This window comes from Aulostomus chinensis, chromosome 2 (assembly GCF_037954235.1).
Source record: "Aulostomus chinensis isolate RoL2024-O1b breed Wild chromosome 2, RoL_Achi_v1.0, whole genome shotgun sequence".
Classification (NCBI taxonomy): Eukaryota; Metazoa; Chordata; class Actinopteri; order Syngnathiformes; family Aulostomidae; genus Aulostomus; species Aulostomus chinensis.
The window spans coordinates 12,544,802-12,558,161 of NC_141321.1; the positions used below are offsets into that span (position 1 = coordinate 12,544,802).

At 40.7% G+C, this 13,360-nt stretch overlaps 1 protein-coding gene across 1 annotated transcript in view; it reads right to left on the bottom strand.

The window, feature by feature from the left end:
- The window catches only part of LOC147269091 (protein kinase C-binding protein NELL1-like), a 254,959-nt gene that overhangs the window by 210,310 nt on the left and 31,289 nt on the right, over positions 1–13,360 (bottom strand). The window contains exon 3 of the mRNA XM_086179487.1: positions 9,278–9,428. Within this exon, the coding sequence (XP_086035613.1) occupies positions 9,278–9,428 (151 nt within the window). The remainder of the gene's footprint in view (positions 1–9,277; positions 9,429–13,360) is intronic.

Below are 13,360 nucleotides of genomic sequence, written 5' to 3' on the forward strand. Positions count from 1 at the left end.
ATCTTCAGAGACATGCTGACTGACCCTGGTGCCATGGACTAAAGCCTCCTGACTCTTGCAAGTCCATCTCTAGTGGAGCTTAAGTCGAGTGTTGGACAATGTTTGTCTACACAACACAGGTTATTCTGTGTTGTGACAGTGTCCAGGAGCACTGCTGTTCAGTGCCCTTTCCTTGTTTGCATGGGTTTGGTTTGGATGCAAACATGAACACATCTAGGAAGAGTCAGCATCATATTCTCAATCTAAATTGTGAATTCATATTGTCGAGTTCCAAGGGTGTTTTTGCTCATTAATATTCAAGCGTGCTGCAGTTGGGTGTTGTTAATCAGATCTGTTAAAAGAACGTGGTGAGAGTGAAAACTGTTTGGTTCAATTTGGTCCCAAGTGACACACAAACGAGATAAACAAGACATCAAGATGTTTTACCGATGTCTCTCTCACACACACATACACACACGCACACACACTACACAGCCGCATCTTTGGGTTCCTCCATAATTTAAGTAAAATTTAAACATAACACCTGTATTCTATGAGGTTTTCACATTTGTTTGTGTTGTTTATGGGATTTAGAGCTAAAGGTACTTTAGCAGCAAGAACAGTAACTTTCTGCCTGAAAACTGATTAATATGTTTGCATCACCATGTAACTGCAGCCATATTTTCAGACATATGAAGAGACCTCCATTTTTACCCCAACCCATTTATTGTTAACATTCTAAATGTGTTGACACGAGTAGACAAGTTGATTAACAGCGTCTGATGAGCGGTAAACAGCGACAGGAACCGGATGCAAGTTGTGTCCCTTGAGATGCAGATTGCGGGTGAGGGAGCGGTCTCGTGAGTGTGGTGACAGCTCTGAGATGAAGCTGTTCGGGTGACAAGTGGTCTTCATCAAGATGCACTGGCGTCACCTCTTAGAGAAAAGGTTTTAAAATGAACGGCTGCCAGGAGGGCTGGGCTGACCGCACGTCACCCTGTGGTCCTTTCTCTTCACTGCTGGTGTCACGCAGCTACTTTACGGAGGGCAACTGACAAACAATTATCTGCTCAATAGGGAGGATCAACACGCTGGAGAAGGACAAAACTTCATACTGCAATGGGGAAAAAAATACACCGATGCTTCAAGGCTCTGACCTGGAAAATGTGAGTGGATTGGTTGTGAGACACTGTGCTTCAGTCATCACGAATTTCTCCATTCAGTAGATGCTGGTATAGGTGCGACATTCAGGTCGGACCCCGATGAGAGAATAAGGATTGGTGGGGTGTTATGAGCAGAGGAAGGCAATTCTCACTTTTCCAGCTATACAGGACTATGTTGAGAGTGATACTGTTGGTAGAGCGAGGCAGACCACCACAGCTGATGACACCCATCAGGACTGTAATTTCATCACTTAAGAGTTTGATGGGCAAGTCAGAGCATGTTGAAACATACAAAATTAAGAAAACTACAAAGAAGTAACCCAGGATGGAGGCACGGAAATAAGTTGTGTGGCATTCTGATTTTTGTAGTCAACAATAAAGCTAATGCAAATAACTATGGAACCAATTAACACCAAGGTTCAACATTCTACGCCCTTCATTAACCAAAAGAGCTTGTGCCATAATACAAAAGCCAAAACCTCAACTTTCCTCGACACTATATGCTCAGTTGGGCCTTTTTTCTTTGACTTCACATTGGCATTCCAGGCACTAGTAACCTGAAATCATGGCTTCCCATGGTTGAAGTCAAACTCGTGAGTATCGTGCAGGGATTATCAGCACCTTTAAATGGCAGTTATCAGTTGTTATTGCTAGTTGCATGGCCCTGAATGGGCTCTTATAAAGAATGCTCTCGCTCTGTAGTTCCTTTCGTCTTTCATTCACACAATCAGACACTGATGGTGAAAGACACCGACAAGCAACCCTTCTCATCAGGGGCCATGAAGGGTTCAGTGTCTTCAGGACCCTTTTACACGATTGATCGAGGAGCAGGAGATCAAACCAGTAATCCTCAGGTTAGATGGCGACCTTTCCTTCTGAGCCCTACTTTCCCTCCTAACTGGCTCAACATTCAACCCTCAACCAGCAGTAGTACTACAGACCAGAGAGGAAATCAGATGATGTTGTTATAAACACTCAAAATGGAGATAAGACACAAAAGCAGATCAATCCTTACAGGTAAACTTTTTAAGAATTTTCCCTCTAAAGTACAATATTGGTCTGGAAGTGGCCATTGGTGCAGCTTTTATGACTAACAGGATAGAAATTTGACTGAAAGGTACACAATTACCCCCCAGTGACAAGCATTTGTACCCTTTTAGACAAAGCTACCACTTTTTTGTGTGTGCATGGCAAGAAATCCTGCTTATGGTGAGGTTGTGTCGGGTATTTCAAGGCAAAACACGGGACTTTACCACAAAGACCACGATTTCACATTTTCAACCGCAAGTCAGGACTGCCTTTTAAAAATGCTGACCACCTCCTCAACTACACCACAGTTATTGCTGTAACCATGACAACAAGAACCATTCAATCCTGGAGTCATTGAGCTAAAGCTAAAAGTAAGTCTTTCCTAAGTCTGATTTTTGTTCATTAATTTACGAAGATCTTTTGCTATGCAAATTTTACAGACTGGCATATTTTGGTTTGAAATGCAGCATACTGCACTGTGATAACCTTCTGACTTTTTGGATGTTTCCCCCCAATCTGAAAGATCATAACACTGGCAATGACGACTCTAGTCATCCATTATCTCTGCTCCTTATCAGATCACTAATAGGCGACCCACAGTCCAGGTCTAGACCCAGCTGCAGTCATGCACGCATTTTGACCCAGAGTTTCAGTTTTGACCAGCACAGCTTTTCTAGCATTTATGCCTTTGTTTTAGTTTACCAGGAAACTCACAGAGCACTTTCATGCTTGGTAAATCCTCTCATGTGACTAAGCCAATCAAAATGTGTATTCTGCTAATCACGCCGACTGGAGCAGACGAGTGAGACGAGGAGAGACGGAGATGTCAGTGAATGATAGGCAACAACTGGAATAATAACAGTGTCAGGCAAAAGTATTTGTTTCACATGGGAAGCTGTCTAAGAAAAGTGGAAAGAAAACAGCTTTTCAGGAGAGTGGACCCACTCGTACGTGTTCATTCACAATGAGTGAACCTACTGAAACAGGAATTAAAAAAAGATGTTTGTTTATCATAAAATTGAAAATTATATAAAAAAAATGATACATTTTCATTGTGTATGAACAGATAAAACCTGCCATTCCACAGAGTCAAACTGATCAGTTAGTAGTCAAGGGTTGTGTCTGATATTTTTAAAACATTTAGAGCTTTTTACTCAAGGTTGGCTACAGAGGGACTGATGTTGGAGGTCTCTGGGTCTGATTTCCTCTCAGACAGGTGGAGGGGGGTCAGGCTGTCTGGCTGTCATTCAAACCAAAAACAAACAGTGGAGGTTTAAGTGCCAGTGAGAGTCTGTGTGGATGAGCAAGCAAAGCCTCTGACATGCTATGGGAGGAATTCTTTGTTTGTGGTGTTCAGCAATAAACCATCCTGATCATGACATGCCTTCTCATCTTCTTCTCTATATGAAGACAGGAATCAACCTCATATCAGAGCAATGCCAAGCAGAGCACAGATAGAAGTCATGCAGTAAACATGTCTCATTGGGCGGCCAAAAGTTTTTTCACTTTAATCAAGATGTGTATCTGTGGTTCGATAAAGGGGCGGGGCATGTCATTCTTTACATGTTGTAATTGGGTGGTTTTATACCATGACATCCAGCGACATACAAGGACTTATTCTTTCTCCTCCGTGTTTTACAAACAATCGTCTTTAAAAGTAAAAAGGTGTATTGTTGCCAAAAATAAACCAAGAACTAGCTGTGAAGTACAACAAATCCAAGTGTTTGAGGATTGCTGAGCATTTACAGCTGGAAAAAGAAGATGTGGACTGTACCAGATGATGCCCTTGAGAGTTTGAAAACCAAAATTTGTGGACAGTTTGGCTTTTGCTAGCAGTCAGTCAGAATTAACTTAAAGCTAAATATACTTGTAATGGAAGTTGTAAGTGCTTGAAAGAAAAAAACACGTCCTTTTGAGACAGACTGGTTTTTGAACAAGCCTGATGCCCTACACTAAGCACTAATGTCCATTCATTGCTTCATCTGAATAGCTGTGGGAGAGCTGGAGAGTTATTGACACTTACCTCCCTTGTTAAAAAAAACAAGATTTTTCAGATAAGCCTGAAGTGATCTGATGTAATGTGAAAGCTCCATGGAGCCTCTTTAGCTGACAGGTTTTACAGTACATTTGCTGGATGCTGCCGTCTCAGTGCTCTCATCAGTCCCATTTGCGAGGCAGCTGTTTTCAGCTAAGAAGCTCTGATTTGGACTAAACTAGTCCAAAAGATAACAAACAAAGTAAGTAATCAGTTCAATTTTCATTTGAAAAATAAACAAGTTTCTACAAGTAATATTTAAAAAAAAAACAAAAAAAAACGGTAAGCTTTGGTCAGTGCTAATGTAGTCCTCTCAGGGGCATTTCTACCCTCATTTGCCCCAGTGCTTTGTTCATATCAATCTAAATTTCAATGCGATATAAACGTAGCATAATGTCTGCATTTCTGGGTAAGATGTGCAAAATTCTACATTTCAGTCTGCGGCAAAAACTGAGGTGCAGAAGGACTAATTGTCAGTCAGCAGTTGTACTCTAATGCATCTTGTTTTCTCACAGCAAACTCTGCTGGCGAATGATCCAAGGAGTGCAGTGTGAAAACTGGTATCAGTCAGAGGTGAGGGGGGCCGGCTAATCCCTCACACCCTCACCATAGGGGAGAGCAGGAGTTTCAGAATAGGAGCGAGGAGATTTCTGTTTCTGACATTTACACACAAATCCCATCTGATAGCAAAACTGAATCTGAAAATTCTGCAGGTCAAACAAAGACACCGGCAGATGGAGCAGTGTCTTGTAAAGTTACTCTTCTGCATTCTAAGATACTGCATTTTATATCACACCAATTGTACACAAGCATATTTATTTATACTGTATATAAGAATTGGATGCTGTGTGTCAGACAAAAGAAACGTGATAGTTGATGGCAGTGATTGATTGTCTTCTCTCTAATGACTGCACAGAGATCTCTCTCTTTGATGTCGATGGACATGACAGAGGAGAGCATCCGAAGTTATTGTGCTAAAATACATTCTGAACATCCTGTGAGGCCTTCAATTACTGCCTGATCTGAATATACAGGACACACTGAGGCCTCATAGATATTAAAATGAGTTTTACTGGGGGGGGGGGGGGGTGTTGTTAATTTCTTATAAAATAATTCAGCTTTTGGTTTTCAACCTACCTATGTTACATTATCAAGTTTAGCTTAACAAGTCTCTTGCTTCCATCTGTGTCTGTTCAACTCCCACCACACACTGAGCTGAACTCACGTTTCCTTAACAGAGACAGATCAGTGAGCGCATACAAACTGAGGCATGGCGGGGGGTTGCAGACCTGTAGAGTTATAAAGGGCAGGCAGATGATGAGAGCATCTGGAGGAGCTGGTAGAGCATCTTTACTGTTTGAGTGCTCAGGTGGGAAGAGAGACTGGGATTTAAGTTTGTTCATCACAGATTTACTGGCACTTGCTGACAATGAATGTGCTTCTGGGAACCAGAAAACTGCTGGCCAAGCAGAAATAGGTTTCTTTTGTTCTATTCAGCTTAATAGAGCAGTAACAAACCTTCCCTCCCATCCCCCAGTGCACAGTGGCGGAAAAATAGGGTCCTCTGCTTTTGCAACATGTACTCAGAAATGCTTGTGTTCAAAAGATGTTTTTACTTTGAGGATGTGCAGAGCGGAGGATGAGAGAAGGGAGCGGAGAAGGATATTGTCATTTTCAGTGAGCGGAACCGGCACAGGAGGTGGGAGGGAACAGAGGCTGGAGAAAGATGAAGAAGTAAAGAAGGGACAGAGCAGAAAGTGAGGATTTGGCCAAATGGCAGAGCTAGCACTCCGTTAGCAGTCTGAATGGGGGAGCTGTGCTATAATGGAGAAGAATAGGCATAGGCTGAGGGCTCTAATAGGGCCTTCAGAGAGGATTCACAGGTTCAGAACAAATCCTTGGACACAATGGAGCACAGGTCTGCACCCAGCCGGTTAGGGCTCTGTCCATCTCTCCAGATTTAATTATGCTCTCAGTGTGGCAGCCTGACTCAAACGTCGTCTCAAAATAGCTCCGGCCTGCTGCAGCTTGGCTCAGCTGGATTTGCATAAACACATATCTTTCAATGCGCTAACAATTCACAATATTGGCAGGAACATTTAAGGTCTTCCACAAAGAGCAACTAAGTGGACAATGTTCTGTCACATTTAAGAAAAAAAGTGTCAAAGTACTCAACTGTATGAAAGCCATACTTCACCCAAAACCTGTGCTTTGCCTTTCAAAGAGTAACAAATAGGTGTCTTGAGCTCACAAAGATCTTTTTCACCTCCTGCTTCACTTCTTCGTGACTCCAGAATGCAGAAAGAGACAGCCATTTATATTTAGCTTGACGCTAATGGCACTTTGGATTTGATCTTGCTCTTTGTAAACCAAGATCCAAACTATTAAGGCCATAATCCTGAGGATTTGTACATGTGTTTGGGCAGTTTTGCTGCTGTTTGGTTGTTAGCCATCGGTCACTAAATATCTTCAAGCTAAATATACAGTACATGGCTGGTACTTTCTGCATTATGGAGTCACCAAAAGTAATGCAGTGGTTTTAAAAAAAATGAGCTCAACAAACTTATGTTTGAAAGGCAGAAAACACTGCATTTGCCAATGCAAAAAGTAAAATATGTACATTTGAAAGGCAACAACAATCTATATTGTTATTTCAGGATACAAAATTGATTAAAATCTAAGTGGTGTTGGGTTGGGTATCGTTTGGATTTTACCAATTCCAATTCTCAATATCGATTCCTGTTCTAACCGATTCTCGAGTCCGGTTCTTTGTGATGGAAGTCAACGGGCCACAGTCTATTCATCAGGAGAATTTTTTGTTTGAAAAAGCCCTAACACAGGCAAATTTATTTATTCACATTGCCAGTGCAATGCATCGGAATATAAGCTGCACCCACTAAATTTTAAAAGAAAAAATATTTTTACATATATTAGCCGCACCAGACTATCAGCCGCAGATATATATATATATATATATATATATATATATATATATATATATATATATATATATATATATATATATATATACGTTGTGAAATGAAATATTTATACAGAAAGATTTTGTAAATGTTTATTTACATACGTTAATTGTTACTGCCACAAAACTCAACATTTGTGGGGCAGGAAACTGGCAAATGCATAAAATCATCATAAAATCCACCAAGTGATGACTGTACTTTTGAAAAGCAGAATGCTGAGCAATCTCCCTGCACTGCTGCTAGCTCATTACCTCTAGCTATGGTTTTTGTTTGTTTGTTTTTCTTTTTAGCTCAAACTACACAGAGATATGATTTTCATATTGATGTTTTTTTTAATCTTGATGGTTTTACCAGCTTGTGATCAAGCCAAAAACTATACTGTCGGGTGGACAGTCAAGTTCGGACATTCTAAATCAGTATCAATACATGTATTTCGTGTTGCTTCAGCCCGACTTCCTGGTACTTACATGGATGATGAGTGATCCAATCACAAGTTGACAGCTATAAACACAGACGTGCATGCACAGTACACAATTAGGGTCTCATCACTGTTAACCACAATCAGGTGGTCTTGGAAACATGTGGCAACATTCCATACAAACAGTGTGAATGTAAATGTGTCCTGGATCACATTGCAGGGCCACATCTTCTGATGATGTCCTTTGTTTAAGCTGAGGTCAAACCTCTGATCATGTGAGAAACGCATGGAGTTGTATTACAAGGTGCATCAAATATCTTGGTTTGGTTTGTCAGGGGCACTCCCAGGAACAGACCCAGTCTGCACTGCATTGTCATTTTCTGTCTAATGTCTTTAATTTCAGAGCCGTTCCCTTGTGACCAGATCACACAGGGCACAGCTTAATTTCAAATCTGGACAGGCCTTTAGTTTAATTAAAAAAAAAAAAAAAACATTACAGGGTTGAACAATCCACGTTTCATCTCATCAAAAACGTTTCATCTAAGTCATAGTACAGCACATTGCTCGTAAAAGTCTACAGAGGTAAGCTATTGACTGAAGGCAAAGTGAGTGTCAGAATACCAGAGGAAGCACTGTGGTGCAGCCATATCCCAGCATACAAGTGGTAATCTACAGAAATAGAACCATCTTTAATGGAACAGATCCCTGCAAAAATCTGATCAGAATCATTTCAACATGTTTTTTTTCTCAATATTAAAAATGTGAATGACACAGTATTGTGATAGTGTCGCAATTTAATATCAAAGTGTCACAATTCGATACCCTATAACAATCATTCAGCCCGAATGCTTGCAGTATTTCTTTCTTTATGAATTAATAGCTTTGGAATGCACTTTTATGAGCTTTAGCGTTTGTCCCAAAAACAAAAAAACAAAGTTCATGTATGAGACCTACAGCTATTTCTGGTAGTACTTCTGCCACAGTTCCACCTGTTGAATGTCCCTTTGTGTATGATTCGCCTTTATGTCTTACAAGCCTCAAGGCTTTTACCTCCAAATGAGTGGAAGGAAAAAAATCAATGTTGCCTGACCTTTAAAAAATATTCACTGTCGTATAGTTTCTAAGGGGTTCCTGGGTGGGGTGAGCTCACTGCTGCCACTCAGTGATGTCCCTTTGCCACCACATTCTGCAGCTGCATTCAACAGGACACCTTAAAATCTCTATGAAGAGATCATCGCTGTTCAAATCGTAGTTCTGCACAAAAACTCCAGCGGTTGTTGTCATGTAATTCTTGCAAACATACATATCACTTAAAAAAAAAGAAATCACGGGAAGAGATGTACGTGTCTCTATGCAACATTCTATAATAAACTTTTATAGCACGCTCACCTTTTTACACTCATCCTATAGACCTGAAATATGGAGGGTTATCCCTCTGGCTAAGAATATAAGAGCCCCTGACTGCATTATTCCACTGCCTTCTCATGAAATGCTGATTCACAACGGCATTTGGAATAATCTCATTTATTTTACAAACATGTGCAAACAGCAAGAGCATGAGACTTCATCCCTGGGTTTCATTTATAAGGGCAAGAGATCAGTAATCCCTTGAGGTAAAGTTGTGCCTGAAAAGAGCTGCAGGTCAAAATGAAGAGGATTACAGATGGATTACCTGTGTTCTGACTCGTGGATGGAGAATATCACTCCTGATGTGGAGGACTTCTGCTGAATGGAGGCCAGGAAGGTGAATTCAGTTTTACTCCTGAACAGCTGCACAACTTTCTCTGTGATGTGTGCCGGGGCGTGAACAGCTCTCTCAACATCTGAGGACAGAGAGCAGGATTGAGATAAATCATCAGCTCGTGAGAACTCTCCTCACCTGGCATTGTGCTGACTGCTTTAGCACTTGCTAAAGGAGCAAGCAACATTAATTTAGTGAATGACACATGGGGAAACACCAAGTAGCACACTTAAACTTTGAAAATCTCAAGAAATTATTCTGGCAGCTCTGTCTGGCAGTCTCTTGGAAACAGCACCTAATGATGACAGTCACGTTCACACTCAGAGCTCCAGCTCTTAACTCGATGCTGAGACATCAAAACAAAATTGATGCATTTCATGCTTAAATTTTGGCAAATCCAGATTTTTCTGGACCTTCACTTCAAATCCAATTGCAATTTGCAATGACTCAAGTCCTTATCTCTGGTTATGTAAGATCCTACCCACCAATGATATTGCAAATATCTGGGATGCCATTTCAGATGATTGCATTAATGATTAATGATTTAGCCAAGCGATGTAAACCATTTTATTTGTAGGTAAAAGTGAGACTGCAGAAACTATCACGATAATATGATCTCTTTTATATGGTAAAAATGCTACAATGAAGAAAATAATCCAAATAACAAACAGGACCCTGCTGGTTCTCACAAGTGCTGGAATGTACGATTCTTTACAGGGAGTCAGATCTTGAGGAGACAAGAACGGCTCACTCTTCTTCATTGGTACATTTAAAAGCCTGTCAGCCTGTGCAGGATGAAAGCTTAGAGATCAGCAGCTCAACTCCAGCCTGCACTGCAGCTTTTCATCAGGATGCAGATTTCTTTGCATTTGACTGGCACAAATGAACAAACAGGCCACCACAGCTTCATCACATATGTGCACCAATAGCATACGGTACTCTGAGCAGAAAAGGCTGCAAGTGCTATTTCCCCTTTGTGTGAAATTTGGGGCAAATTAAAGCAACGGCCCCTGCTGGTTCTGGTCTTTCTTAGCTCTAAGAAATCCATTAAAGCAAGATTATGGGTGGATGAAAAATGTACCTGATGAGCACAAGTTATCATCTGCAGCCGCTACTTTGGTAAGCTGCTAGAACAATGAAAAGAGAATAATGATACTTAATTGAACGATCACACGACAGTTTTAAAACCTATCAAATTTAACAATGGTTACTTTTGATGAGTGCTTTGACATTTAATCTGTGGTGGATTTTATCTGGATGAGTAACAATTTGCCAACCTTACATTAAGTGGTTGGGCCTCAAAAGTTCACTCTTAGCGGTCACGGCTGCTGGTGAGTACCGAAGTTAGCTAGTTAGCTTAGCTGCCCCCACTAGCAAGCATTTACACCTCTTGTTTAACCACTACAGTGCCATTCAACATGGCATGAATGACATCAGCTTCTGACTGTAATCATTGACAGCCCATCAGGTTAAAATTCTGTGTTACACTATACAGTGACACAGTTAACAAACATGTTCATCTCAAAATGAAAGCTAAGAACTTACTTTGTGAGCCCTGTCCCACTATCTGTCAAAGCAGCTCAAGGACCTACATAATGTCCTAATAGTGCCATTACCAATGAGGACAATGCATCACGTCAAGAAAACGCACCACAGCCAGCGTTTTTATCTTGAATGCTGCAAATTGTTTGTGTGGTCACCCAGGGTGCTCCCAGTTGAAAATCTCTCAACTTTCCCAAAAGGCTGTTAACCGTGTTGACGACTGAAGACAGACTGTGTCATAATCCCACATCCGCTTTGCTCTGTGGTTGTCAGACTGTTAGATGACTCCAGGACACCTCCATCGCTGAGTTCATTCACACCAAGTACAATGGCAAACATCCTCCACTTAACAGTTAAATACAATATCAACAGCACAATACCTAAGAAAAGGTTAAGGAGCCATCCAAGTCTGATAAATTGCAAAGATATTGTGGTCACAGAAACATTGCACCAATGTACAGCTTTTTATTCTTGTTTTCAAAGGGTTTTGTTTTTTGTTTTTTCAGGCACAGCTCTGCTCTTCATCCCAGCACCCCGCCACTACTTATAAGGCATAAATGGAACATGGACAAGGGCCCTTAGATGTCTTTGTTGTTTAAATTGTAACTGCTGGAAAAGAAGGTTAACATTACATCTGTTTAATAACCAATGTTTGCTATGTATTAGTACACTGCACTGTTGCCATTCAGCAAAAAAACAGAGGCTTAGGTTTCCAATGTTTATTAAAATTAATAACCGTATCACTTTAAACTTTTTTTTTCTTTTTTTTACACAGGACACACGACACATGACACAATTCCCTGGTTTCATGACAACAGAGGCTAGAACTCGGCCTTCCCAGCTAATTTGCTCATGGTTTAGGCATCAAAGCACTCATATGAAAGAATGCAAGAGACCTGAGAAAATAGCAGCAGGCATGAATCAAGGCCAACAGAACCAAGGACACATCTGAGCAGAAGGCTCCCATGGTTCCTCGCTCCTGACAGTACCTTACATGACAGACAGCTTAGAGGAGAGGACCCTGCAGTTGTCTCAGTGCAGGGCTTTTAAATCTCCCCAGGGTGAGAGTGGCCCGTCTGCCCTCACATTCAGCCATTAGATCCCCTTTTGAATTTGCAAATCTAAAAACCTTCAAAGTTGCTTTTTAACTTTCTAAAAAGCCACTTAGTTCTCATTTAAACAGCCACTGCATTTCTTCAAGCAAGTGCTTTACACAATGCTCCACTATGACCAACACAAACAAACTGATGATGAGAGCCACACAAGGAAAGCAGTGAATGCAGAAATGGTCTTTTAATCCTGTTTGGCTGCAGATGGGCCTTAAACTGTGTTTCATCAGCAGTGCTTAACTTGGTGTCCACCACGAGGTTTCATTTCATGACACAGTGAAGTCAGGGCCAGTTCAGCAGGCTCACACAATGACAGTAAACACCAGACTGTACCTTTAACCATATAGACAGCACAAATGCTAACAACATTAAAATGAAAGCTTGGGTTACCACCCTACAGTTTACATTCATTTATATCCAGACTAATAATCTACTATGTGGTATAAATTTTAAGGGAATTTAATTAAAATAACAACTCAAGCCATTACAGGCATGTGAGTGAATAAGATGTAAATTCTATTTATGCCAAGAAACTGACTTTGTGCACTCACAGTGAGCTCGGCCTTTCACCACCACCAAAACCTGATCACAATGGGTCAAATCATTGAGTCCAAGTACATGTCTGTGCTAAAATTGAGCGTATTTCCCAAAGACGTTCTTGAGATATTGCAGTTACACAAGTTGACTGTGACCTTTTATCTTTGAGTAATTAAATCTGTTCAAGTTATACATTAGTCCAAGTGCTCTTGATGCCAAATTTAAAATAAATTCCTTCCTAGCTTTTCCGAGGTAGCAAGTTAGAATATGAAAAAGAATAGGATGGACCAACAGAACTGCGCCTAAATCTCTCTATATGTAACACTGTACGTTACCTCCCAAAAGCACTTATTTTCCTGAGTCATAGAGCTTCTATTAACAAGAAGAGACAACCAATAAGTCATCATATCTAAACCATGACACAATGAAGCAACACTGAAGGTCATTTGTCAGTGTCTTCCAAAATGACCAACCAATAATCTGGCACCTTAACTACTGTAGATTATAGGGAAAGTAGTTGTGGTTGAGGAATCCAACTGTAATTCTGTTTCCATCGAATTGTGAAACAAATTTTGCACATCAGGGGTGTTTCCATCAACTGGTTTGGAGCTGCACTAGAGGACGGCAGTATGTGCATACATGGCTGTGACTGCAACGCAGTAGAAGAAGAAATCATCCATCGGCAAGTAAACAAAACAAAAAACAAATAAGGAGACGTCTTGAAGACTTATGGTTGGACAACTTGTGATTTTTCTTAAAGTACCTGCTAGAAGGGCTGGGCAATTAATTATATAATAGTCCAAAATCAAGATAAACAGAATATTGT